Source organism: Capra hircus, chromosome 14 (assembly GCF_001704415.2).
Source record: "Capra hircus breed San Clemente chromosome 14, ASM170441v1, whole genome shotgun sequence".
Lineage (NCBI taxonomy): Eukaryota > Metazoa > Chordata > Mammalia > Artiodactyla > Bovidae > Capra > Capra hircus.
In genome coordinates, this window is record NC_030821.1 from 14,271,302 (window position 1) to 14,297,560 (window position 26,259).

Here is a 26,259-nt window from a genome sequence, read left to right on the forward strand (position 1 = left end):
TAAAAAAAAATGATTATTGTGACATTTTCCTCTTTCAGTGTTATGGAGTGAGGCAAAAGCCTTGGTTTAAAAACTAATTTCTGCCACACTTAAGATTCACCCCTTTCCTCTGAATGGTCCCTAACAAGTTATATTATTTTTTTTTATTCTGCTTCAGTACTTCCTCCCTGGAATATTCTTTACTTATTCTCTGCAGGTGATTTTCTAAATATTCACTTTTTGTATCCTGTTTCTTTACCATTCAGGGTATTTTGTAACTGTTGCCGTCTTTTTTTGCCAGTTGTGCTCCATGAGCCCTGCTTAGGTTTTAAATATCATGATTTAAGATGTGCTTCTTCTCCATCCTCCTATCTATTCAGTAGAGTATAATCTGTGATATACAGAGCTCCTTATGAATGTTACCGATGCTACCTGGAGCTGCACCCTGGTGATAGGATTCCAATACCAATTCCATCGTGTGTGTGGGTGTGGAGGAGTGGTGTCCATTGCTGAACATCAGCTGGGCGTCCTGCAGTTCTACTCAATTTGACACTGTCTGCCTGGGGATAGATTGGATTCTGCAGGTTAAGTTCCAACCAGCTGCTCCTGCCTCCACTGAGATGCCAGTCACAAGTCCAGGGTGTCCCCTGTGCTTCTGACCCAATGGCTGAAGATCAGAGGTTCCCGTGACCTCCTTCAGGTTTGATTAATTTGCTAGAACATCTCCAGAGACCAGTTTACTTTCAGATAACTGAGAATATTAACCGACAGCCAGATGCAGAGATGCTTGGTGGAAAGGGGGGAGCCCCTTCCATGCTTTCTCGGGGCACCATTTGCACCAGATTTCCACGTGCTCACCAACCCAGAAGCTTTCTGAGCTCTATCCTTTTAGGTTTCATCACGTTGGTAATGACTGATTAAATCTTTTAGTTCAGTTCAGTTCAGTCGCTCAGTCCTGTTCGACTCTTTGCGACCCCATGAATCGCAGCATGCCAGGCCTCCCTGTCCATCACCATCTCCCGGAGTTCACTCAGATTCATGTCCATCGAGTCTGTGATGCCATCCAGCCATCTCATCCTCTGTCGTCCCCTTCTCCTCCTGCCCCTAGTCTCTCCCAGCATCAGAGTCTTTTCCAATGAGTCAACTCTTCGCATGAGGTGGCCAAAGTACTGGCGCTTCAGCTTTAGCATCATTCCTTCCAAAGAAATCCCAGGGCTGATCTCCTTCAGAATGGACTGGTTGGATCTCCTTGCAGTCCAAGGGACCCTCAAGAGTCTTCTCCAACACCACAGTTCAAAAGCATCAATTCTTCGGCGCTCAGCCTTCTTCACAGTCCAACTCTCACATCCATACATGACCACAGGAAAAACCATAGCCTTGACTAGGCGGACCTTAGTCGGCAAAGCAATGTCTCTGCTCTTGAATATACTATCTAGGTTGGTCATAACTTTTCTTCCAAGGAGTAAGCGTCTTTTAATTTCATGGCTGCAGTCACCATCTGCAGTGATTTTGAAGCCCCAAAAAATAAAGTCTGACACTGTTTCCACTGTTTCCCCATCTATTTCCCATGAAGTGATGAGACCAGATGCCATGATCTTCGTTTTCTGAATGTTGAGCTTTAAGCCAACTTTTTCACTCTCCTCTTTCACTTTCATCAAGAGGCTTTTTAGCTCCTTTTCACTTTCTGCCGTAAGGGTGGTGTCATCTGCATACATGACTACTGGAAAAACCATAGCCTGGACTAGACCGTTGGCCATTGGTAATTGATTTGCCCGCCAGCCCCTCCCCCATCGCCAGAGGTCAGGGCGGGAATGAAGGGTTCCTATCTCTAATCACCTTGTTGGCTCCACTGGCCTCCTTCCTGAGCCGCTTCATTAAGGTAACAAAAGATTCTTATCACTTAGGAAATTCCAGGAGTTTAGAACTCAGTTCCAGAAAGGGGACAAAGATCAAATACTTGCTTCTTATAGATCGCAGTACTCAAGAAAGTCCCCTGCATACGAGTTCTGTTCCAGAATGCGTTCTTATGTCCAGTTTGTTCATAAATTCAGCAACGTTAGGTATCCAACTAATACATTCGGCCACATAGTACATTGCTATAATAGACTTATTATTTGTTATTTGTGTTATTCACACAAATAACATATTTAAAAAAACAAACCCAAAAGATAAAGCATTGTTGGTCTCAGAGTACAGTACTTTGAAAAGTACGGTGTGTTAGTTGCTCAGTCATGTCCGACCCTTTGCAATCCCATGGACTATAGCTCTCCAGGCTCCCCTGTCCATGGAATTCTCCAGGCTGGAATTCTGGAGTGGGCTGCCACGCCCTTCTCCAGGGGAATCTTCCTGACCCAGGGATTGAACCTGGTCAATTCTTTACCATCTGAGCAAATTCTTTACCATCTGAGCCCCGAAGGGAGCCTGAGAAGTACAGTCACATCAGCTATACTGGGGCTGCTTTCCCACTTGCTTCTGGACACCTTGGGCTTGAAATAAAGACACTGGACCGCTGTACTCTATACCATGAAAGTGAAAGGAAAGTGAAAGTGAAAGTTGCTCAGTCCTGTCTGACTCTTCGTGACCCCATGGACTGTGTAGTCCATGGCATTCTCCAGGCCAGAAGACTGGAGTGGGTAGCCTTTCCCTTCTCCAGGGTGTCTTCCCAACCCAGGGATTGAACTGGGGTCTCCCAGCGTTGCAGGCGATTCTTTACCACCTGAGCCACAAGGGAAGCCCAAGGAGACTGGAGTGGGTAGCCTATCCCTTCTCCAGCGGATCTTCCCCACTCAGGAATCGAACCAGGGTCTCCTGCATTGCAGGCGGATTCTTTGCCAACTGAGCTGAGGGAAGCCCACTCTATACAGCAAAGTACACTAAAGCGCAACCACTTGTAGAGGATGCAGGCACGTGAGAGTGTACACCAGACGCGCGAACTAACTTATGTGATTGGACACACAAATGCACGTTTGCACCGTTGAATGTTTACAACTTGAAGGTCCATATGTAGGGGTCTTACTGTGTAATACATGGCAAGTCTTCCAGGTTTTGCAAAATGCTGCCAGTGGAATTTTGTTCTGTATTATTATTTTTTTTATGAGCATTTTCTTTTTCCATATTTTTTTTATTTATTTGTCTGTGCTGAGTCTTAGTTGGGGCATGCATAATTTTTAGTTGTACCTTTCAAACTGTTAGTTTCGACATGTGGGAATCTAGTTCCCTGAACAGAGATTGAACCTGGGCCCTCGGCATTGGAACCGTGGAATCTTAGCCCCTGGACCACCAAGGAATTCCCTGTTCTGTAATTTTGTGGATTCTGCTGGTATCGTAATAATCCAACCAGTAAAACCATGATTCTGAATCCTTCGGGGAGTGGATCATTCTAGATGACCAAGTTATTTGGCAGCTGTGTTTAGTTCTTCAACCCCTCAAGCTTTTAGATTTTTACTTTTATTTTTGTGTTTTTAGTGAAAACCTTTCAAGATATGAAAACCTGTGTCTTAGTGTAGGCTGCTGTGATAGAATACCGTGGACTCAGTGGCTTACACAGAAGATTTCATCCTGTGGCAGCTGTGAACCTGTCAAGCCAAGGAAGCTCCGTGCTTACAGAATACGAGAGCCAGCCAGGCGCAGAGCAGACACTGCCAGTCCCAAAAGAAGAGACTGGGAGGAAGGAAGGGGGGACAAATTCTAGGCCAAAACTTAGGAAGGCAAACTGAGATTTCAGGGTTTGAGAATAATTCTCCTGGACTTGACGCTCTGCCGTCCAGACCCCCCTGGGGCAGCGGTCTGCCCCCGCAGCTTGCCCAGTCGGGGTTGAATCCCCGAGACTCCAGCAGACTCTTCTCCCCGGCCCTACTGGGCATCGGTCTTGCCCTTTGAAACCAAGGTGGAGGCCATCCTGCTCCTGTCCCCGCCATGGCCCTGATGGATGATCTCTGAGCCACCTTGGGGTCCCTCTTCCTATGTCTAAAGGATAGCAAATGTTCACAGTCAAGTAGCTCTGTGGTTTGGCCCTGAAGGATCCAGAAAGGCCAACCGTCTTCACCTTCAGGGTTAGAATTTCAACATGTGAATTTGGGGGGATGCAAACCTTCCGTCCACAACACCTGCATACCTTACGCGGATAATGACCAAACATGATTTGGCCTTTCTTTCCATGGTGGTGAAAGTTCTTAAAATACATAGTGATTGCAGCATGGAGAGAAGATGTTCAGGATACAGAGAGGTCATGGAATGAAGGGGAATTGGCCCAGCTGTGACATTTACATCCTAGGAAACATCCCCAGTGTTGAACAGCTTCTCAAATTATTTGTCTTACTTTCTTTTTCCTCCCGCTTTCAACACACAAGGGCTTCGCAGGTGGCATCAGTGGTGAAGAACCTGCCTGCCAATGCAGGAGACATAAGAGACTCAAATTTGATCCCTGGGTCGGGAAGATCCCCAGAGGAGGTCATGGCAACCCACATCAGTATTCTTGCCCGGAGAATCCCCATGGAGAGAGGAGCCTGCTGGGCTGCAGTCCAAAGGGCCACAAAGAGTCAGACATGACTGAAGCGACTTAGCACGCATGCAGGCCCCAGCACACAACATCTCAAGAGTTTAGGTTTAGGGACAGCTTGGACTTCATGGAGCCCATCCTCTCTTTCAAGGGCACTGTGCCGTCGTGCAGCTTAAGTGGCCACTTGGGGCATCGAGCATTTTCTACACAGTGGTGGTCCCCCTGAGCTCTGGAACCTGGTCTTAACAAAGGTGGCCTAAGAATAGAGCCCAGAGTAGATGGTAAACTGCATCTTGGGTTTGCTGCCAACACGAGGCCTGCGGGTGCCTGAGCCCCAAGGGAAGATGAACCGGTGACAGTTCAGCTGGTGGCTCCTGACACTCCCTCAGCCCCTGCCTGCTGTGTCGTGTGTAGACCAGTGGCTTACTTCCCAGCCATTGTTTGATGCCAGGACCGCTGTTGGTCTGTACCCTCTTCTTCCTGTTTCTTATCTCATTTGTCCCCCACCGTCTTTTTTTTTTTTTCCTTCTAATTTTTATTTTAAATCAGTCAGTGAGAACACAGTATGTGCTCAGGAAACTAATCAATCCAGAGATGTGTCTGTTCCCCCAGCCTCCTGTTCTCCTTGGCTGGGTGTTAATTCCTGCGTGTTTTTTCGCAGCTTCGCAGGTTTCTTTTCTGCTTTTTTAGAAACATTTAGGCTTGCTAATTCTAAGAGCTGTGCTGGAAGTTTAGGGATTCCCAGACTCAGCCCTCCATAGCTGCGATTTTACAGCCTTCCCTGCTGGGGGACTCCGGCAGGCACTGGGGCTGTGGTGCTTTCCTTAAGGTCCCCAAAGCCCTGGACGGTGGGGACTGCATCTGTCGGATGTGACATTTCGCATGCTTTCTGCTCTTTTCCCTCGTGAAGACCTGTCGTCTTCAATGTCCGCATCACCGGTTCAGTCTCTCATGGTGGGCCTGGGCTTCTGTTTTCCCTTTTGGAAAGATAAAGGTTGTTTGTTTTCATGCTTTCCCTGGCTCCCCTGACTGTGTGATAACACGCAAAGCAGGGAGGACCCGCAGGGTCCTGCTTGGTTTACGGCTGATCCCAAGGCCGGCCAGTCACTCCTGGACCACCCTCAGCCGCTGCCGCCAGCCTGGGGTTAGGGCCCAGCCCTGCACGGTCCTGTGCTCAGCAGAGCCCTGGTCTTGTCTCACACGCGGCCCATCATGGGGTGCCTCGTCTCTGTCTCCTGTGTGTGTCTCTCTCTCTGTTTCTCCTTCTCTCTGCCAGTCACTGGCTCTTCTTTCTCCCAGGAGCACTGACTCAGGGCCTCGGTTGGCCCGTGTCTGGGATGCTTGGACTCCACGTCCGCAGCGGGGAGGCTGTGCCTTTCCTTCTCTGGTGATCAGACCCTTCGCCCACAAAAAGGACAGAGACCTTCAGAATTCTGCGCAAGAAGGGTTAGGATGTCAGGGAAGCCGTGCTTGGAGGGACTGTCTCGCAGCCACGTGTACTGAGCGAGGCCACTATTGTCTGCCTTGTTCTCTAAAGAGCCAGTTACTCTACGTCAGATCAGTAAAACCATAAGTTTCCACACTAAAGAATGCTGTCCTTGAATATTTTTTTGAATCAGGAGGTGGCATGGAGTTGATGGGACTGGGGACCTGGTTGGCCCCCCTGGGAAAGGGTCCCCCCGGGCATGTGACTGGCCCCCACCCCCAGCTGGCATTCAGATGCCAGCCTTTGTGGGAGCTGTTCCACTGGATGGATGAAACTCCATTTCTCTGAGTGGTGTGGACCTGCCTCTTCCCATTCCAGTCTTGCCACCTCGTCTTCCACTCTCCCCACCCTTGGCGCAAATTCTCGAATTAAGTATTGGAATGAATGGGAGGAACGGAGCCCAGCGTCTGCCTTCTCCTTGAAAGGCAGTTTTGGGGAAGTGCCCACAGTGGATGGCATTCCCAGAATGGCTCTGTTTTGGCAGAGTCACATGCATTTCTCCTTGACCTAGTAAAGTTGCCCTAAATGTTTACGCATCAGCCTGAATTTGGTTATCTCCCTATGTCTTGTGTGTGTGATCACGTTCACGTATGCTCTCTGTGTGCCAGGACTGGTCTGCTCCTACAGGAGGGGGACCTGTGGTTCTTCTGGAACAGAGTCCAGATGACAAAGACCCTTGACTTTCTCCATAAGGTCTATAACAGCTGGTATGCTTTTGGCCTCAAATAATAGGAGATGTCTTTCAAAGTGGCTTAAAGAATATATAAAACGTTTGCTTTCTTGCATCCACGAGAGGTTCTGCGAGAGAGTGGTTTAGGGTTGGCTAATTGAGCAGCTCGGTGACACGTGAAGACCCGGGCTCTTTACCTGTCTCGTGGCCTTGGGACAGCTGCGGCCCTGCTGGCGTGCGGCTGTGGGCGCTGTCCAGCCGCAGAGGGGCCCCTGTCTTCCCCTGAATCTTAGAGCAAAGAAGGCTTTTCTAGAAAGCCTGCAGCGCGCGTGCCCCCCGTCTACTTCCGTTAGGCTTAGGCCCCACCCCACTCTGCCCCAGGCTGACCTGAGGACAGGCGTTTGGTGGTTGGAGGACCTCCCAGGCACATTCATAGATCTCCCGTAGATCTCCGCTGGCTGGAAGAGTGGAAGAGAGCCAGGATTGCCTCCATCAGCTTAGAATTTACTGCTGGGGTTCATGGAGGAGGAGTGGAGGAGACTCAGGCAAACTTTTCCATTTGACAGTCGACAGAGTGAGTGACGGGGTGGGTTCCAGAGTTCCTTCCTTGCATTCGATAAACGCACAAGGAGAGACACCCCAGGGGGGAGACCCGGGAGGGAGAGGATGTGTTACCTATACCCACTTCTTTTCTGTCACCTTTTCTCCCATTCTGTCTCTTCTGGTTCCCTTGAAGAAAACATTTTAAATACCGCCTCCACCTCCTTAGAGCAACTGGCCCTCCCATGTAAGTGTAATTTTAACTATGCCACTGTGGCATTGGAGTGTAATTATAACCGCGTCACGGTCACCGGAGTGAAATTTAGAAACCCGCTGCCTCTCCAGCTGGCTGTGAGATTTCTTTCAACAGGTGACTTCTGCGTGCCTTTCCAACTTCGGAGGGCCTCCTTTACGCTCTTCCCCTTCCACCCCACCCGACCCCAGCCACCCCAGCCTTATCCTGGGCCCCCGTTGCCCAGCCCACGGTGGTCTTCTCAACAGATACGTGGTGAATTAAGTAATGAATCTGTCAGGAAAGAAGTTCACAGAATTAGCCCTCTCTTGTCCTCTTCTCATATGCAAGAGGAGCACCGTTGAGCTCTTCTTCAGGGTATTTTGAAGAGGGTGAGATCTCTAGGATGTCTTGATTTTTCCGCGTTTACCCTTCTATTTGTCCTCATCTGATTTCTCTGAGCTTAGATAGTGCGAATCACATCTCCTTGAGGCATGAAGGTGATCCAGAAGATTCATTGTCTCCTAAATTAAAAGAAGGAAAAAATGGTATAATCTCCCCCCATTCTCTGTCTTCTGCCCCACGCCTTTTTCTGTTTTTTGTTTTTTTTTGATAGAAAAATTATTTCTTAGGTTTGAAATTTGCTGAGAGATTGTTTTTTTTTCCACCTTTTCTGGGTTTTTCCTAGAGGAATTTAAACTTTAAACTAGTACTAATCAAATATCTTGCAATTTCCTTTGTCAATTACACCCGGTAAAGCTGAAAACGAGATAATAAAGAGAGAAGACAGATTGCGAGGCTCCCAGGCACAGTCCTTCCGCTGCTGGAAAGGCAGCTTCTGACTTGAGTTAAAAGGATTCTCGATCCCTCGGGTTGGTTCATGGAGCTCAGATGTTCGTGGATGTGACCATAGGTTGCTGGCAATTCAAGCTGTGATCTTATGTTTTGATTTCCGAGGAAGTGTTTTAAATGCGTGCTCTCCGGTGGCAAAGACGTTTGGTTTCTGTTTTCTTTTGAAATCAAACTGGCTCTTAATATCTGATTGAAAATGAGGTATTCCAGTCATAGGGACTGATAAGAAAGTAAAACATGTAGATTTCATAATGTGTCTTGTGCGAAAACCACCTTCGTAAATCAAACCAGCACTGGTTTCTCCATCACCACCCCGAGACGCCTGCCCCGTCTCTCCTGCATAATTGAACTGAGGACCCAGACTTTTCCAGGCAGCTTTTATGAAATCAGAAATAAAGTATAGACAAGAAGTCCTGCCACCTCCCTCCGCCCACTGCCCCCGGCCATGAGATGAGCCACCCCTCCTGGTTGTCCTGGCCGTAACACTGAGCAGAGGAAGACCACCGAGAAAATAGTTTTCGGGGAGTGAGATCTGTGGGCAGGCATTGGGATGAGGTGAAGGATCCAGGATGGCTCTGCCCACCTGGGCAGGTGGATGCTGGAGGAGGTGTGGTTTTAGAGGTGACTTGATTGGCGTAGCCAAGTGTGCGTGAACACCAATGAGTGTAAGTATCAAGGCTCATCCATCCTATAGGAAACCGCCAGCCTCATCCTCCATCTTTTAAAAGGCAAAATAGTATTTTTAGCAATATTACTGTCTCTGATAGTGAAGAGTCTACTGTTTGTGAGTCATACTGCTGGCATCTACTTCTGAAAATACTACACAAAAGCATTCAGAGTTTCTTCTTAGAAAGAAGAGGGGGTATTGGACAACTGAAATAAGGCCTGGATTGGGTTTAAAGTTAGCTCCTGAAAGGTCACCTAACATTCCAGGCTGGCCTTATATCTCACCTTTTGTAGGTAAAAGGCCCTGGTGGTCTATTTCCGCCCACCTAATTCAGGACAGAGCTCCTTGGGGCTCCTCTGTTTCTCTTCTGAGACTCCCCCGCATCAGATTTCTGAAGTTTTCCTCAGATCAATGCAAGGAAGAAAGGGCAGTTTTTAAAATCGTATTTTATGAGAAACATTTATGATGTAATATTATGGTATATAGGTGGGATATTGGAGAACAGAGGGAAAAATTCCATAGCAGTAAATCAAGATAAGGCTTTAAAAGATGGACATTCTCTTTCCAGGCCCTGGGACATGTCTGTATCAGGAATGACAGCCAGACAGAGAGACATAAGTCTTGTGCTGAAGCAGTTGCACGTTGGGTTGCAGAGAGCTTAAGGCCCCATCAGCCCCGCATTCCTCAACCACCCTATCCTCTTATTTACTCTGGAATTGTCCTCCTTCGGGTTAGCCAGAAGAAGGGGCTGAGTTCTGAAGGCCACTCATAGAGTAACCACAGGCTGACGATGACTTTGGAGGCCTTTCTGCTGGTCAGTGTGCGGGGTCTTGTATCAGTTCCCTGCCGTCTCATCCTTCCCATCTTTCCAGACCTTATCAGTTCCACATCGCAGCAGCACTAAGCTCCATTCACTAGCTTGTTTCTCTCTGCCCCTCTCCTGGCCCCGAGACAGTCCTGGCTCAGACCCTCCACTCTGTGCCCCCTCCCCAGCCCCGGTCTCCCGAGCTGGCCCAGTTCTGACAGTTGATGGAACAGTACCATGAGTTCTGCAAACCTGAAGTGGAGTCCTGGAGAGGTGTGGCCGTGAGTGAGTTCCTTATGCCCTGATGCCTTTATCTGTAGAAAAGGAACAATGGTGATCCTTGCATCACCTGCCAGGAGGACTAAGGGGTGGTGTGTCTCATCCCCCGGCCTGCTACCCAGTAAGGGTTAAGAAAAACACTGCTGACTGTTAAGAGTCAGGAGTGCTCTTGAGAATAACACTCTGTGGTTTCAAAGTGTCGATCCGGCATGGAATTCTGTTGCAAGCCAAATAATAGATTCAGAGTTTCACCTTGTAAAAGGAAATCATAGAGAAAGCTGGAGTCCCCTGTTCAGTCTGAAAGGTTAATTCAGTAGTTTGGATGGAGTAACGCTTGCAAACCAGACTGCTACTGAAAGACAAGGCATTCCTGGTGACAAGTGAAGCTATTACCTAGCATCCGTGAAGAAGAGCATTTGAAGGAGAAAATTAACTTAGAAGATGACAAATGTAACTATCAATTTTCCGATAATTTGCAAATAAAGTTAACCAGGTTGTGTTACCTGGAAGAGGATTCTGGTTTCTATGCTTCACTTTGCCTTTTTTGAGAAAAAAAGCAGCTGATTAAAAAGAATACAGGCATCCCTTGCAATCTGAATCTTTGCTGTCAGAACTCAGAAATCAAACAGAGTTATTAACCTGTTATTAAATTCCTCAGTATCTGAGCTCTCACTGCTTGCCATCCAAAACTCAGACACCATATTCACTTGGATGAATCAGAGTCCCTCACAATCTTAACTTCAAAACTCTCAACATGTAAACCCAGAATCTGAGCCAGTATTCCTCATGTGAATTTGGTTCATCCAAAGCAAGCAGTTAGAATATGTTTCAGTGTAGCCTTTTTAAGAAGAAATAGGCCATTTGGAATGAGTTACAGAATAAAAATTACAATGTAATGTTTGCTTCAGAGAGGATTCCAGGTCACAAGCAACAGAAGCTGACTCTGCTGATGGAAGAGCCTGTTCTCAGATGTTAACTGGCTGGAGGAATCCTGGGAGGGCTAGGAAGCCAGGCCCCACCCCTCCCGGCTAACCTCTGAGCTGGCCCGTCACCCAGACCTGGTCCATGAGTGAGCCTTGACCGGAGTCTGTGCCACTGTTGCGTCTGCCGTGCATGCTAGATGGAGCCGCCTGGGCCACAGGGATGGAGCGGGGAAAGCAGCGCTCAGCATAGTTCCCTCTACTGTCCCCACCCCCTGACATTCCCTGGCACAGGTGCAGCTATAGGATCGGGACCCAGTTATAAGGAAGGCTGGGCTCCAAGTTCTGGCCTCTCTCCTGGAGATAAGGGATCACACTGCTGGAAATCCTCCAAGTGCAGGAAGGCCTGGGCAGCCCCAAACTAGGTCAGGGGCCCTCTAGAACAGTGGTCAGTATTTGCCAGCTGTAACCCTTCAGTTAGTGGTAAATCAGTTTAGTGATCAAGGCCCAGATTACTTGCATTCATCTTCTGTTACTTTTTTTGTTTTCTTTTTAATGAGATAAAATAGAAGGCAACGTATTGTTGTATCACGTGTAGTAAGTTTCATCCTGTGAAATTTTGGCTTCTGTTTTGTGAAATCTGTATCTGTGTATCTGAACTGGTGAGAGGTGTTTTGTTACCAGAGGTCAGGATCAAAGGCTCCCACACCAGCATGTCCCCGGGCTCTAAGGGTTTGCTCTCAGGGTCACTCCCCATCGCACTTGTTTTCCAAGCATGGTGCTTCTCTCTTTTATTGTTGGTCCGTCACAGTCTTGTCTCTGTGTGTGTGTGTGTGTCTCTCATACACACACACACCCTCCAAGCACGATGTTTCTCTCTTTTATTGTTGGTCCATCACAGTCTTATTGGTCTGTCTGTCTCTGTCTCTCTCACACATACACACTCCAAGCATGGTGTTTCTCTCTTTTATTGTTGATCCATCACAGTCCTGTCTGTCTGTCACATACACACACACACACACACACACACTCCAAGTACAGTGTTTCTCTCTTTTATTGTTGGTCTATCACGGTCTTGTCTGACTGTCTGTCTGTCTCTGTCACACACACACAGGATGTCCAGAATGGAGCTGTGAAATTTCTTGTTAAGATCCAGTAAGTATTACATGCAGTGAAAGGCTGGTCTGGTGACCTACTCACTGTCATTGTGTCTATGGGAAATTATCTGATTCTGAAGACAAAGCTTTAAGGGAAAAAAAAAAGCCTCTGTTGTAATTCATGCCTGTTACAATTGTGGGGACAGTTCTTACAATGTAGATAAAACCTTTCAACCTAGACTTTGACCTCCCAGAGTTTTCCTAGAAAAAAGTTTTGACAGTAGAGAGGTGTTTTTTAACTCCTTAACTCTGTGGGAATCAGCCGCACTATCTTTATTTTGGTCTTGGTTTGAAAGCTGTCTGATCTGACCTTGTAATGTTATCTCCGCAGGTCCCTTTACCCGGCCTCATCCGGCCTTGTGGCGAATGGTCTTCGGTGAGTTACACATTAGTCAGTTTCAAAATCCATTCTACTCTCAACAGATCTTTTTTTCCTGTATGTTAAGCAGTTTTTCTTACCGCTCTACTGTTAAAGCTTAGTGTTCCTGGTACCAGTTTGTTATTAAAATGCTTTGCCACGAAATGATGTGCTGGTGATAGCAGAAATTCTCGTACACAGGAACTGTTTCAATCCCTCCGCCCCCACCCCGACCCCGCTCCCCACCCCCGCCCTGCCCAGCCTCCCAACACTGCTGTCCATTAACGCACAGGATCTGATGGGAGGGAGTGTGCCTTGTTCTTCCTGAAGGTGCTGTTCGCTAGTGAAGCTCACGTGCATTGGATAAGCGTGTTTGCCTCATCAGCATCCCGGAGGGAACAAAACCCCAGCAATCTCCCTGGTGTTGCAAGTGGGAAAGAACTCAGAAAAGGAGAGGTCTTAGCAGAGAGCCCGGATTTGAACTACAGATGAGTGATGAGTGTCGCATTCACCTGTTGGGTCTCTTAGGACGTTTACTTGATTTCTAGTCCAAAGAGTGAAACCACCCAAGTGGATTTAAATCTAATCTTCAAAACTTTGGGGCTTGGCTTCATCTTACCTAAGTAATCATCCAAAAAAAATTATTCAGGGTTCAGAAAGGGCAATCTTATGTAAAGGGACCCTTAAAATGGAGATTATGCTCGTCTGTTTATTTTTCACCCTTCAGAGGTCATAAGTAAGTCTCTCTGAATTCAGTGGTGAGTCCCGGTGGTGCGCTCAGCGGGTGTTCACCGAGTCCTGAGTGGGTGGCTCCTGTGGCCCTGAGCCTGCAGGCGGAGGGCAGCTGTAGCCAGCACACTGGGAAGCAAATCAGTAATCTGAGCAGAGCAGATGTCTCCAAGTAGCAGGAAGTTTATTAAAACCACAAGAAGCGACATTGACTAAGTAGCTGCTTTCACTTGGAGGTGATGGGAGGCGCAAAGGAAGTGTGCTTATGCAGAAACCTGCCTGCAAAGAAGGATCCAGGCAAAGATACTAGAGGCAGGCCAGACCAGGAGAGGCAGAGCTGGGCATAGGTGGGACTGCATGGCTTGGGAAGGGCCGGGGGATGCCACGGGAGGGTTTCTTTTTTTTTTTTTTGCAGGTAGGTACATGACTCATTTCCGTTTCTTAAAGATAGCTCTGGTTGTATTATACTTACAGCTCATGGACTTAATATGGCCACTTGAAAGTTGTGAGTCATTTTCAGCTAGATGGCTACATCTTGTTTTTCTAATTTCATATGGTCCATTCTAGGTAATGAGCAGTTTCATTTCTTCCCTGGAGTCCTGGAACCCTTTGATAACCTGATGAGAACTATAGACCCTTTCCCAGTGTACACACACACACACACACACACACACAGGCACACATACAGTTTTGCATATAATATTCAGGCCTTCAGGGATGTTGAAGCCCAACTGTGAACTCTTGTTCACAGAGGGCCTCCTGGTCCACACTTTCTTTGTATCCCAAAATAATTATTTCAAAAAGGTCATAATGAGAAGGTGTTGTGGGAGGTATTTGCAGTCAAAGTCTGTAAAAGTAGCTGGTACATAATAATACATAAGAAGGCTATCTTATAGACTTGTCTAAAGACACATGTGCCCTGGGCCTGGGATACACAACCAAGTCAGCTGTGTGCTCTCAGCCAGCCCCCGCCCCGAGGACCAGGAGAGGCCCCGTCCACCAGCCCGCGCTGTAGCCGCCTCGGAGGATTCCATTCCAGCCACAGACACTCTCTCCTCTGGAGCGGCTCCCTGGGGACCAGTGCCAGCCCACTTTGGATGGGGTGCTGTGGTCCAAGGTCGTTTGTATCACAGCGTCTAGATGTCCTCCACAAGCATTTTCATCCCAGCAGATTCTGAAAGAAGAGGGAAAGTAAAAGGGAAAGCCATTGGTGGCTGGTTCTCAATCTTTCTAAAATATCTTTGCAGGCTTTTGCCTTCTTACCGTAGATTATTGACTTTCTTTTTTAAATGACACGGGGCGATTATTAGGCTACCACTTACGATGTGATGTGACCGTATCATAATGCCCACAGGGGTTAATGTGGGGTGTAAGTGGGGAGATGAGTGACCTTGGGCCACTTCTCACCCTTCAAACCCCAAACCGGGCCATCTGCTAGGCCTTCCTTGCCTGCATCCAGTCCAGTCTCCATGCAAGTGGCCAGAGGCCATCTCCTGAAATGTTCCCCAGGTCACCTCATTTTCCTCTTTGGATCCCATAAGGGGCTCCTTCTTTGACTTCAGGTCAAGTCTGCAGTCTTCACAGTAGCCCTGAGCCTGGCCGTCCCTTCCTAGCGGCCTCGCTCCCTTCCCGTCTCTGCCAGCTCCCAGCCACGCGCGGGCTGCGGGCCCTCTTTCCAGGAAGCCGCCTGCTCGCCTCTGCCTGCCTTCCCGGCCCGAGTGCAGTGTCCTCTCGTCCACCCCCTTGCCGGTCGTCTGCCACCCCTCCAGCTCCCAGCGTCAGCACCCCTTTCTCAGAGGGGGTTACTCCACCCTTCGGTCTAGATGAGGACTGAGTATCAAATTCTCATCGAAGGAAAGGCCAGCGTGTTGCGTGAGGGGTCTCCACAGCCCACATTTGAGCACCAGTGTCTGCTTGGGGCCATCGAGCATCTTGCCGTCTGACACGCGCTCCCTTCCCGGACCTGAGGGTGTTTCCTGTTTCCTGCAGGGCTCAGCGTGCTCTACTTCCTGTTCCTGGTGTTTCTCCTCTTCCTGAACTTCGAGCAGGTTAAATCCCTGATGTACTGGCTAGACCCGAACCTTCGCTATGCCACGAGGGAAGCAGACGTCATGGTACGTACTTGTCTGCTGTGTGTTGGAGAAGCTGGTTGACCCCTTGGGTGTAGGAGGTAATGTTGGCTTCACATCTTAAATTGGTCCTACGTAGACATTTTCCCCTTATTTCCTACGTAGGTAACCTCGGCACCATGTCTCTGGGTGGGCTGGTGTGGTGCCTGGTTCCACGACGAGTGATCCAGGCCAGGGATGTGAATCCTCTCTTGGCCCAAAGAGGGTGGTAGGAAGAGATGAACGTCACCATCAGCCATAGGTGGGAACTCTGCCCCTGACACTTGTAAGCTGTGGGGCCTTGGGCTGTGGAGCTGTAGGCTGTTCCCTCTTTTGTAAAGTGACATAATACTTACCTTGGATGTTTACTGTGACCTAAACGAAGGCCTAACATGGTGCTTCACACCATGGTGCCGTCCTCCAGTGGTGGCAGCTCAGCTCCGTCAGTGTCTCTCGCAGACCCTCTGCCCCCTGACTCCAGCCCTGATGCCCCGATCCTTCCCCCCTGCTTGCCACGAAGGGGCCAAGTTGTAATGAGGGAAGCCATTTCATTCATTACTTTTATGAAGCCACAATAAATAATTTTGTCCTTGGCTAAAATGACTAATGTGCTTTGGCTTTTAGTGAAGAGATTATTTTACACTGTAATACTCTTCCTTTTTCAATTTTTAAAAGGCATGATGTTTAGTACAGGTTGAAGAACTACCTAGTGACAGTCAGAAAAGAAGAACAGACATTTAGGCCATAGGTGGGTCCTTGTTTAACAAGCAGGAATGGGGTACGGAGGGAGTTAGCTCAAAGTCTAAAAAGTGATCATTCTAGCATCGTCGAGATTGGTCAGACCCTTCTTGGAATGGTATTTCCAGATTGTATCTTTAACTTTTATGAAAAGACATGTTAAAAGACAGAAATAAGAAGGCCAGAAATTATTTGAAAGTCTCAAGGAGCAAAGTCTGCCTTGAGATTCTTCCTCTAAGGGAAGAGAAAGGCACAGGGTGACTGCCAGTTTCTAACAATGCCGATCATAACAGTCAGGGTGAGGCTGACACCAGCTGTTTTGATTGTGGATTATCTGCTCGGCCAGGCCGAGCTGGGTGCTTTATATATAGTGCTTTACATATAGTGTGTATGTTCATATCCCCATTTTACCAAGGAGGAAATAGAAGCTTAAAATAAGATCCAGCTGGGTCCAAAACCTATACTTCCCCTTAGGACAGTGCCTCAAACATCTGGTTACAATAACGAGTGTTTGATGCTCCCAGGTGTCTTATGAAACAGAGACTAGGAGAAGGGTATCCCAGGTTATAGTTATTACCCGCCACGAGTTTCTTGAGTCAGAATGGTCATATGATGAACTAACTTCCAGGTAGATTTGCTGGTGTGTCAGGCTTCTTCTCACAGTGGGCGGGGGAAAGGAAATCTCATAGTACTCTGACATCCACCTTCCTTAGGAACTTAACATCACAGGGACATCCAGTTGTCATGTCAATAATTACAATCCCCCAAAGAGCTGACACTGGCATTTAAAATCTAGTTTCCAAGGACCGGCTAATTCTCTCTCAGCAAACAAAGCAAAGCCAGAGGCAGTTTTCAGCTTCTAGAATTCCAGCTGGTGCTAGCCTGGCCTTAGTCCTCTCCATCTCTAACTCCTCGTCACTTTTTACTTCCTTAAAGTAAGCTTTTACAGTTCTGAGGACTTGTTCCTTGCTGGCTCTAGAGACCTGTGTTCCTTTTTTAGGACTTGTGGTGAGGAGAAGTGTCTTTATGTAAGACAGAAGCCTCTAGTCCCTGGTTCCCTGGGCCTTCTGCCCTCCCCATTCCTTCAGCCACCACTGGTTCCTAATCCTGATACCTGGCTCATCCATGGCAGGCGCCACATGTTGGAATGCAGACACCCCTTCCCCCTGAAAATTAATATTATAACTTGGGGTTGGGAGGGTAGTCATTGAAATCCTATGAGAGACAGTCTTTTATGTAATTTTCTGAAAAGTTTACTATGTTTCTAAATATTTGTTCTGTTCAAAAATATGTGATCTAAGGTTCAGACAGGCTTTCAAGCGCATCTAATTTATAGACTGCATCGTCTGGAGCAGCAGTCTGTTGTTTAGTAAATACTTGCTGGGTTTTTTCTATGTGCTAGACGCCATGCTGGTGGTAGTGGGAGAAAGACACCCCCCCCCCCCAACCTGCGTGTCCTCTCAGGGCCTAGAATCTACAAGAAGGCAAATTAAGCAAATTAATTGCTGGCTCTTTTTCTTAGAGAATTGTTTAAGATAACTTCGATAAGTTTTAAACATTTTATCAGCACATGGCTAATCTTGTTTCATCCCACCCTCTCGCTTCCCCTAACACACACACATCTTATTATCAGACATCAATATTTAAATATATGGATTTTTAAAAACGTAACCACAATGCCATTTTTAGTTGCTTAAAGTTAACAGTATGCAGTGTTCACATCTCTTCCCCAGTTGTCTCATAAAGGTTTCTTTCTTCTTTTCTTTAATGGTTGACTTATTCGAATTAGGATCCAGACAAGGTCTCCATGTTGCCTTTCTTGCAGCTCTTGTGTCTCTTAATCTGCAGTCCCTACATGCTTTGGTTTAACATCAGTGTTTATTTGTCAAAGAAACCATATTGTTTATTCCACAGAGCCTCTCACTTCTGGATTTTGCAGCTTGCATTCCCAGGGGATCATTAATGCATCCCTCTGTCTCCCTGTCTTTCCTCTAAACTGGAAGTTAGATGTAGAGGCTGGATGGGATCCAGATTCCAGGCAGGTTTCCATGGCAGGGCTGCTCGTAGGCGGTGCCATGTACCGCACTGGGCCTCACAGTGTCCAGGGGTCTCTCTTTTATGATGTTCAGCTTGATCATAGGGTCAGCATCAATTGTATGATGCCCTATCAATCACCTGTATGATTTGGGAGGAGAAAAGTGGAATATGAGCCAAACATTGTAATACATTGAAAGTGAAACTCTCTCAGTCACGTCCAACTCTTTGAGACCCCATGGACTGTATAGTCCATGGAATTCTCCAGGTCAGAATACTGGAGTGGGTAGCTGTTCCCTTCTCCAGGGGATCTTCCCAACTCAGGAATTGAATCCAGGTCTCCTGCATTGCAGGCAGATTCCTCACCAGCTGAGCCACCAGGGAAGCCCAAGAATACTGGAGTGAGTAGCCTATCCCTTCTCCAGGGCATCTTCCTGACCCAGGAATTGAACCAGGGTCTCCTGCATTGCAGGTGGATTCTTCACCAGCTGAGCTACCAGGGAAGCCCAGTACATTGAAATATTCACCCAATTCTCAAAATGCTAAATGTGAAAAAGATGTGTCATAGAATCAAGAAAGTGTAATGATTTTAGTACACAGTGCAGTGGGATAAATAAAAAGATCTGGGTGCTGTTAGAACTTGTTTACTCTGAGAGGTCAAGGAACGCCTCTGTAAGAGCTGATGTTTATTCTTGTTGTTCAATCATTAAGTTGTGTCCTACTCTTGCTACCCCCTGGAATGCAGCACACCAGGCTCCTCTGTCCTCCACTATCTCCCGGACTTTGCTCAAATTCTTGTCCATTGAGTTGGTGATGCTGTCTAAGCTTACAACCTGAAAGTGAGTGGGAATTAGCCAAGCAAAGTGGGAAAAGAGGGGGCCGAGGCCCTTATTGAGGAGAAGGATCAGTCTGCATGGAGTCCCCAACTGGGGACCTGGGATGAGTCAAGAGTAAAGGAGCGAAGGAATGAGAGGCAGAGGAGGGCCGTTCCTGAGGCTGGGAGGTGTGGACAGGAGGTAGGAATACTTTGTGAATGTAGTTAAGAGACCCTGAAGGTTTATAAACAGAGGAGGTACCTGATCTCAACTGATAAGTGGGTCAGTAAACATCATGCCCCATCTCCAGTCTGGTTTTGAAAATGGGGGAAAGAAGAGTGTACAATATCAGCTGACTTCTTCCTGGTTAAAGCTCAGTGGAGCAGATGGCTTTAGACCCAGGCCACGTGGCAGTACTAATCCCTTGCCCCAAATTAGGTTTCTGCTCCGCTGTCCCATTGGACATTCACGGGCTTCCTCCCACAGGGCAGAACCCAACTCACAAACATTTCTCCAATGGTGAGGGGCCTGACGGGATCCTGTGCTGTCTGTATGCGAGTAATCTCCCAAGAGGGGGCCCTAAAGGGTGGGTATATGTGTTCTTTCTGCTTCCGTGGTTACCAGCTTCCCCAGGGAGGAGTGAGCGACAGAGCAGGGCAGGAGGCCCAAGATCCTTCCACACTGGAAAGGCTGCCCTTCCAAACACACACACACACACACACACACACACACACACACACACACCCAATCATGCACACACCCCCAAACAAACCCCCTCAAATATCCCCAAGCACACACTCCCATACACTCACACACCTCCAAACATGCTCAACCCCCAAACATGGACACACCTCCAAACACACACATACATCCAAACATGCACACACACACACACACCCCCAACATGCTCACACCTCCAAACACACACACCCAAACATGGACACACACACACACACCCCCACCCAACATGCACACACCTCCAAACACACACCCTCAAACACCCCCAAGCACACACTCCCATACACCACTCCACACACACCTCCACACACAACATGCCACCTCCAAACCACACCCCAAACATGGACACACACACACACACAAACATGCACACACCTCCAAACATAACACCATACACTCCAAAACATGCCACCCCAACAGACACACCTCCAACAACACATCACCAAACATGCACACAGACACCCCACCCCCCAACACACCTCCAAACATACACATACACCCAAACATCACACATCTCCAAACACACACACACCCAAACATGCACACCTCCAAACACACACATACATCCAAACATGCACACACCCAAATACCCCCAACATGCTCACACCTCCAAACACACACATACACCCAAACATGCACACACACACACACACACACACCCCCACCCAACATGCACACACCTCTAAACACACACCCTCAAACACCCCCAAGCACACACTCCCATACACTCACACACCTCCAAACATGCTCCACCCCCAAACATGGACACACCTCCAAACACACACATACATCCAAACATGCACACACACACACACACACACACACCCCAACATGCTCACACCTCCAAACACACACATACACCCAAACATGCACACACACACACACACACATACACACACACACCTACCCACCCAACATGCACACACCTCCAAACACACCCTCAAACACCCCCAAGCACACACTCCCATACACTCACACACCTCCAGACATGCTCAACCCCTAAACATGGACACACCTCCAAACATACACATACATCCAAACATGCACACACACACCCCCCCACACCCCAAACATGGACACACCTCCAAACATACACATACACCCAAACATCACACATCTCCAAACACACACACACCCAAACATGCACACCTCCAAACACACCCCCAACATGCTCACACCTCCGAATGCACACATTACACCCAAACATGCACACACACACCCACCCACACACCCACCCAACATGCACACACCTCTAAACACACACCCTCAAACACCCCCAAGCACACACTCCCATACACTCACACACCTCCAGACATGCTCAACCCCCAAACATGGACGCACCTCCAAACACACACATACATCCAAACATACACACACACACACACACACCCCAACATGAGCACACCTCCAAACACACACATACACCCAAACATGCGCACACACATACACACACACACACACCCACCCACCCAACATGCACACACCTCCAAACACACCCTCAAACACCCCCAAGCACACACTCCCATACACTCACACACCTCCAAACATGCTCAACCCCCAAACATGGACACACTTCCAAACATACACATACATCCAAACATGCACACACACACCCCCACACACCCCAAACATGGACACACCTCTAAACATACACATACACCCAAACATCACACATCTCCAAACACACACACACCCAAACATGCACACCTCCAAACACACACATACATCCAAACATGCACACATACACACACACACACACACACACACCCTCAACATGCTCACACCTCCAAACATATATACCCCCAAACATCACACATCTCCAAACACACACACCCCCAAACATGCACACCTCCAAACACACACACACATACACCGAAACATGCACACACTTCCAAACACACACCCCCCCCAGACACACACATCGCATCCGCAAATATGGACACACTCCCAAACACACACATCCAAAGCCACACACACCCGAACACACACACATTCCCAAACACGCACACGCCCCCAAACACATACATGCTCCCAAGAGCACACACACCCAAACTGTCTGATTTATGATCTGCAAAATCGTTTCATTTATAGAGAACTGATTTCAGAGAGACCTGTTAAAAGCTTTGCAGTCTTAAACTGGAGGTGGGTAGTCAGAGTGTCAGCTATACGCTTTATAGTTTTAGAAAGCTATCGCAAGCAAGAAGTGACAGTGGCATTGAGTTGGAAGAAAAACACATTGGGAGGTAAAGTGTTTGGTCTAGTGTTGGGCAAACAGCGGAGAGGTGGAGCCGTCCAGACCAGTGGCGGGTCAGCTGGGAGGGCGGGCTCCGTGCTCCCCCTGCTCCCTCCTCCCTGCACGGCCCTCGGAGTCCGCACCGCACGCCTCTTCCTGCCGCTTCCAGGGCTGTGCCTGTGTGTGCTCCCCACCTGCCTTAAACCGCGGCGCCTGGTGTCCCTCCCACGACCAGGACCTCGACCTCAGGATCTTCCAGATGTGACTGCTGGCACATTTGTTCCTAATGATTATTTGATAATATAATAGTTATACACCAGCAGACACACTTAGCTCTTTGTGGTGCCTTCAGAGTACCTTCCCGTTTGTTGAAGCACAGAAATATTCTAGAGAGTAGAAAGGCCTCCAAAGTGGTCTTCAACCCATGATTGCCCTCAGAGCAGCCTTCTGAAGATGGAACTCAGCCCTCTCTTATCTAACCCTCCGCCACGCTGCAGCATAAATAAGAGGATAGGGCGGCTGCGGAAATGGGAGTTGGCTGGGCCTTGAACCCTCCTTAACCTAATGAGTAACTGCTTTAGGCCGAGGGTGTCTCTGTCCTTCTGTGATTCCTGTGACAGGCACGTGCTCCAGGGCCTGGAAAGAGAGCTGTCATCTCATGGCAGTGCTGTTTGGCTTTTTAAAAGCCTTATCTTGACTTGAAGTGAAGTCGCTCAGTCCTGTCCGACTCTTTGTGACCCCATGGACTGTAGCCTATCAGGCTCCTCGTCCATGGGATTTTCCAGGCAAGAGTGCTGGAGTGGATTGCCATTTCCTTCTCCAGGGGACTTTCCCGACCCAGGAATCGAACCCGGGTCTCCCGCATTGCGGGCAGACGCTTTACCTATCTTGACTTACCCTTGTTGATTTTTTTTTCCCCTCTTTTTTTTCCCTAGATTTTCCACTTACACATCATCATCTCATATTAGAAAAAAAAATAGTTTTTAAAAATGTCCTTTCAGCTTTGCAAATTAGAGTGCATTTGTTCTGAGAAAGCTTCAGAAATCTGAGGCAGTGGGTTTCAGAAGAGAAAGAGGGGCACCCTGGTACTGTTTTTGCTCCTTCAGAGAGTATTGTTTCTAGGATTTGGAAATATTATGCTTTACAGGAACTCCACCAGCTGACTGAAATCTTACTCCTCCCTATCTGATTAATTTGGGAAAAGCGAATGCGAAATGTAGACCTCTCCTCTCTGAGAAGTGTTGTCATATGATAACTGCTTTCATAATAAATATAGAAATCAAAGGACATTGATTTGAAAGGTTTTCAAAACATATTAAAAAGAAAAAGATACTGGAGATGGAACCTAAATTCTTGAAAGCTTTATAGTGTTTAAATATTTCGATTATGCAATATTATACATTGTTGGGTAGAGGAGTAATTCTGCTTTCTTCTAATTTCTGAAGTTGGATATTTCAGCTTTTCTTCTTTCCTAATAAAAACATTTAAGAGTGTGTATTTTCCTCTAACTTCTGCGTACTGGTATCTCATCATTTTGATGTGTAATATCTTCATTATCATTTAATACTGAGTGTATTTTAAATTTCTATTATGACTTCTTTTTAACTCCATGATATTTAGAGGTGTGTTTTTAAATTTCCAAACCTATTGGGTTTCTGTTTATTCTTTATTTATTAGGATTCTGTGTTTTTGTTACTGATTTTAACACAGTTGCCCTATGGGCAAGTGACATGGGCTCTATGATGCCACTCCTTTAAGATGGGTTAAGCCTTTGTAAAATGATTTTGTTTCCCACTTTATTTAAGCTTTTGCAATTCGGAACAAAGCAATTCTAGTGTATAAACTCTCATTCTTGTCCATTTTTCCTCAAACATCTTCAGTTACTAAAACTTTTCATTGGGCAGGACACATATTAGTTGTCAAGATCACATCAGTTGTTTTCATTTTATTGTCCAGACCCTGAAGCAAGTTGATTTCTAGAGCATTACTAATTATTTCCATTTTATCTTAAACAGGAGTATGCTGTGAACTGCCATGTCATCACCTGGGAGAGGATTATCAGCCACTTTGATATATTTGCCTTTGGACATTTTTGGGGCTGGGCCATGAAGGCCCTGCTGATCCGAAGTTATGGTCTCTGCTGGACAATCAGTATCACCTGGGAGCTGACCGAGGTAAGAAGGGGGCGTGGGCTGCTGTCTAGATGCTATAGTATAGACAGTGTGTACGTAGGAGGGAAACAGTCGGTCAGTTAGCAGTCACGTAATCTATTCTCCAGCTCCTGTAGCATGAAACTATTTAAATCCCAAGGGATATTTTAAGCCTTTGTCCAACACACAGAGAAGCTCCTTGTCAGCTTCAGGCCTGCTCTATCTCACAAGTCTTAAAGAGAAACAACTGGAATCAAGCTAAAGAATGTAGTTAAAATCCCAAACAACACAATTCAGTGGTAATGAGGACTTCCGCTGAGGAGTTAACAGGCGCTCCACCCACTAACTAGTTTCCAGTTTGAGATAAACAGAATCGTGGTGTTTGGGTCTTTATGAGTGCATCCAGGACGCTTTGTAGCCGAAAATGAATTCCCAGTAGAGCTCAGCTATCTCAGTAATCAAAAGTTTGTCTCATTTACTGAATTTAAGAGATATATTCTTGAAAAACTATTAGTGAAGTGACATTCGGGGAACTGGTTCATTTATTGTTCAGTTATTATATTATTCTTAATCATTCCCAGGGAACAGAATTTGGCTGTGTGCACAGTTATTTCTTGATTATGATTATTCATCAGTGATTGTGCACAGGCCCGTCATTGCCCTGATCGTGACTTAGCGAGGGTGCCGGTTAGGCAGTCACTTCTATTAGCATGCCTTTCGCAGCCCCGGAGGCTGGAAGCCTGAGTTCGGGGTGTCTGCCTGGCTCACCGCTTCCTAGCCTGTCCCAGGCTTCTCCTCGCTGCTGGTGGTTTGCTGGCTGCCTCTGGTGTTCCCTGGCTTCTAGATCACCTCAGTCTCCACCTTCGTCCCCACGTGGCCTTCTCCCTGTGTGGCTTCACGCGGCGTTCTTTCTATGACACTAGTCACACTGGATTAGGGGCCCGCCCTCCTCCAGGATGACCCCAGCTTGCTAATTACAGCTGCAGTGACTGTATTTACAAATAAGCTCACTTTATGAGGCCCTGGAGGTCAGGACCTCCACCGTATGGGCCTTAAGGGGGCCACGATTCAGTGCGTAACGGTGCCTGCCACTGTTTGTATGTCATCCAGAATCTTCCCCGTGGCCTGGAAGGGCGGCGTGTACCCCAGTGTAACAGTGGAAACGAGCTCCGAGCCGAGAGTGGATCCAGGGATTGCTTGTCCGTGAGCACGCCCGTGTCTCTGCCCCTGTACCTCACACTCGCTCTCCGACTTGTAGGCGTCCTCAGGACCTCACCGCTGTGTGACCCGTGCGAGGCACTCGGCCTTCCTCACCTCCTTGGCCTCCTGCCCTTCCCTTCCTTTGTTCTCTGGCATCCTGTCATCCCCAAGTCCTGACACCTCTTCTCTAGACACCTCTCCAGGTCATCCCTCTGCTCCCACTTGTATCTAATCTACTCTCTTCTTAGCTGAATTTCCTGTCTGCTCCTGCAGCACTGTCTATTTCAAAGTGATCCTTATAGACTGCAACCCCATCACATGCTTCTACTACAAACTCTTCCCTGTTTGTCCATTGCTCTTAAAGCAAAATCAGGATGGGGGGCCAGGGCTCTGAACAGCCTGCGAAGGCCGGTGTTAGGGTGTTAGCTGGCCCAGCTTCCCCGAGACCTCTCACCTGCCCTCTGCTTCCTGCCCTGCCCAGATGCTGTGTCCTTACCTCCCAGGAAGCCCCCCTCTGAGTTCTTCCCTCTCTGCCCTGCATCCTCCGCTGGCCGGGCTCACGTTGGTGCCCCTGCAAGTAGAGCACAGCCCTTCTCCAGCCCTTCTCCTCTGAAATACTCGGCCCATGTTAGATACATGACAGGTGTCTCTTTTCTGCCAAACCTCATGCCTCCAGAGGGCAGGGTCCACGTCTGCCCAGTCCCAGACCCCAGGGCTCTGCCTCACATGGGCAGACGCCCCCAGATCCATAGTGAGTGAGTGAAGGTGACTCTTTCCAGCTCCCCCGACTCCTCTCTTCTGGGCCGTCTCACCCCTGAACCTGGCACTCCCAGGAAAGGCTCCTCAGGTGGATACCAGTGCTCCACATCCACTCCCCGGCAGAGTCCTGTTTCAGCAGGTCTGTGTCATGGGCTTCTGCAGAAGTTTCTCTCTGCCTCATGTGAGTTAATGCTCCATGTCATTGCTCGGACCCCAGAGTCAGTCCCAGGCGGTGTGCCACCTGCCAGGGCTCAGCCCACAGCCCCTCACCCTCACACACAGTAGCTGTTCTGTATCTTCTCAGCAGCAGGC

At 47.9% G+C, this 26,259-nt stretch overlaps 1 protein-coding gene across 2 annotated transcripts in view; it reads left to right on the forward strand.

The window, feature by feature from the left end:
* PTDSS1 (phosphatidylserine synthase 1) overlaps nucleotides 1-26,259 on the forward strand; it is a 72,168-nt gene that overhangs the window by 15,319 nt on the left and 30,590 nt on the right. For both annotated transcript variants that reach the window (XM_018058253.1, XM_018058254.1), the window contains 3 exons: nucleotides 12,417-12,461; nucleotides 15,162-15,286; nucleotides 23,854-24,012. In XM_018058253.1, coding sequence (XP_017913742.1) covers nucleotides 12,417-12,461; nucleotides 15,162-15,286; nucleotides 23,854-24,012 — 329 coding nt within the window. The remainder of the gene's footprint in view (nucleotides 1-12,416; nucleotides 12,462-15,161; nucleotides 15,287-23,853; nucleotides 24,013-26,259) is intronic.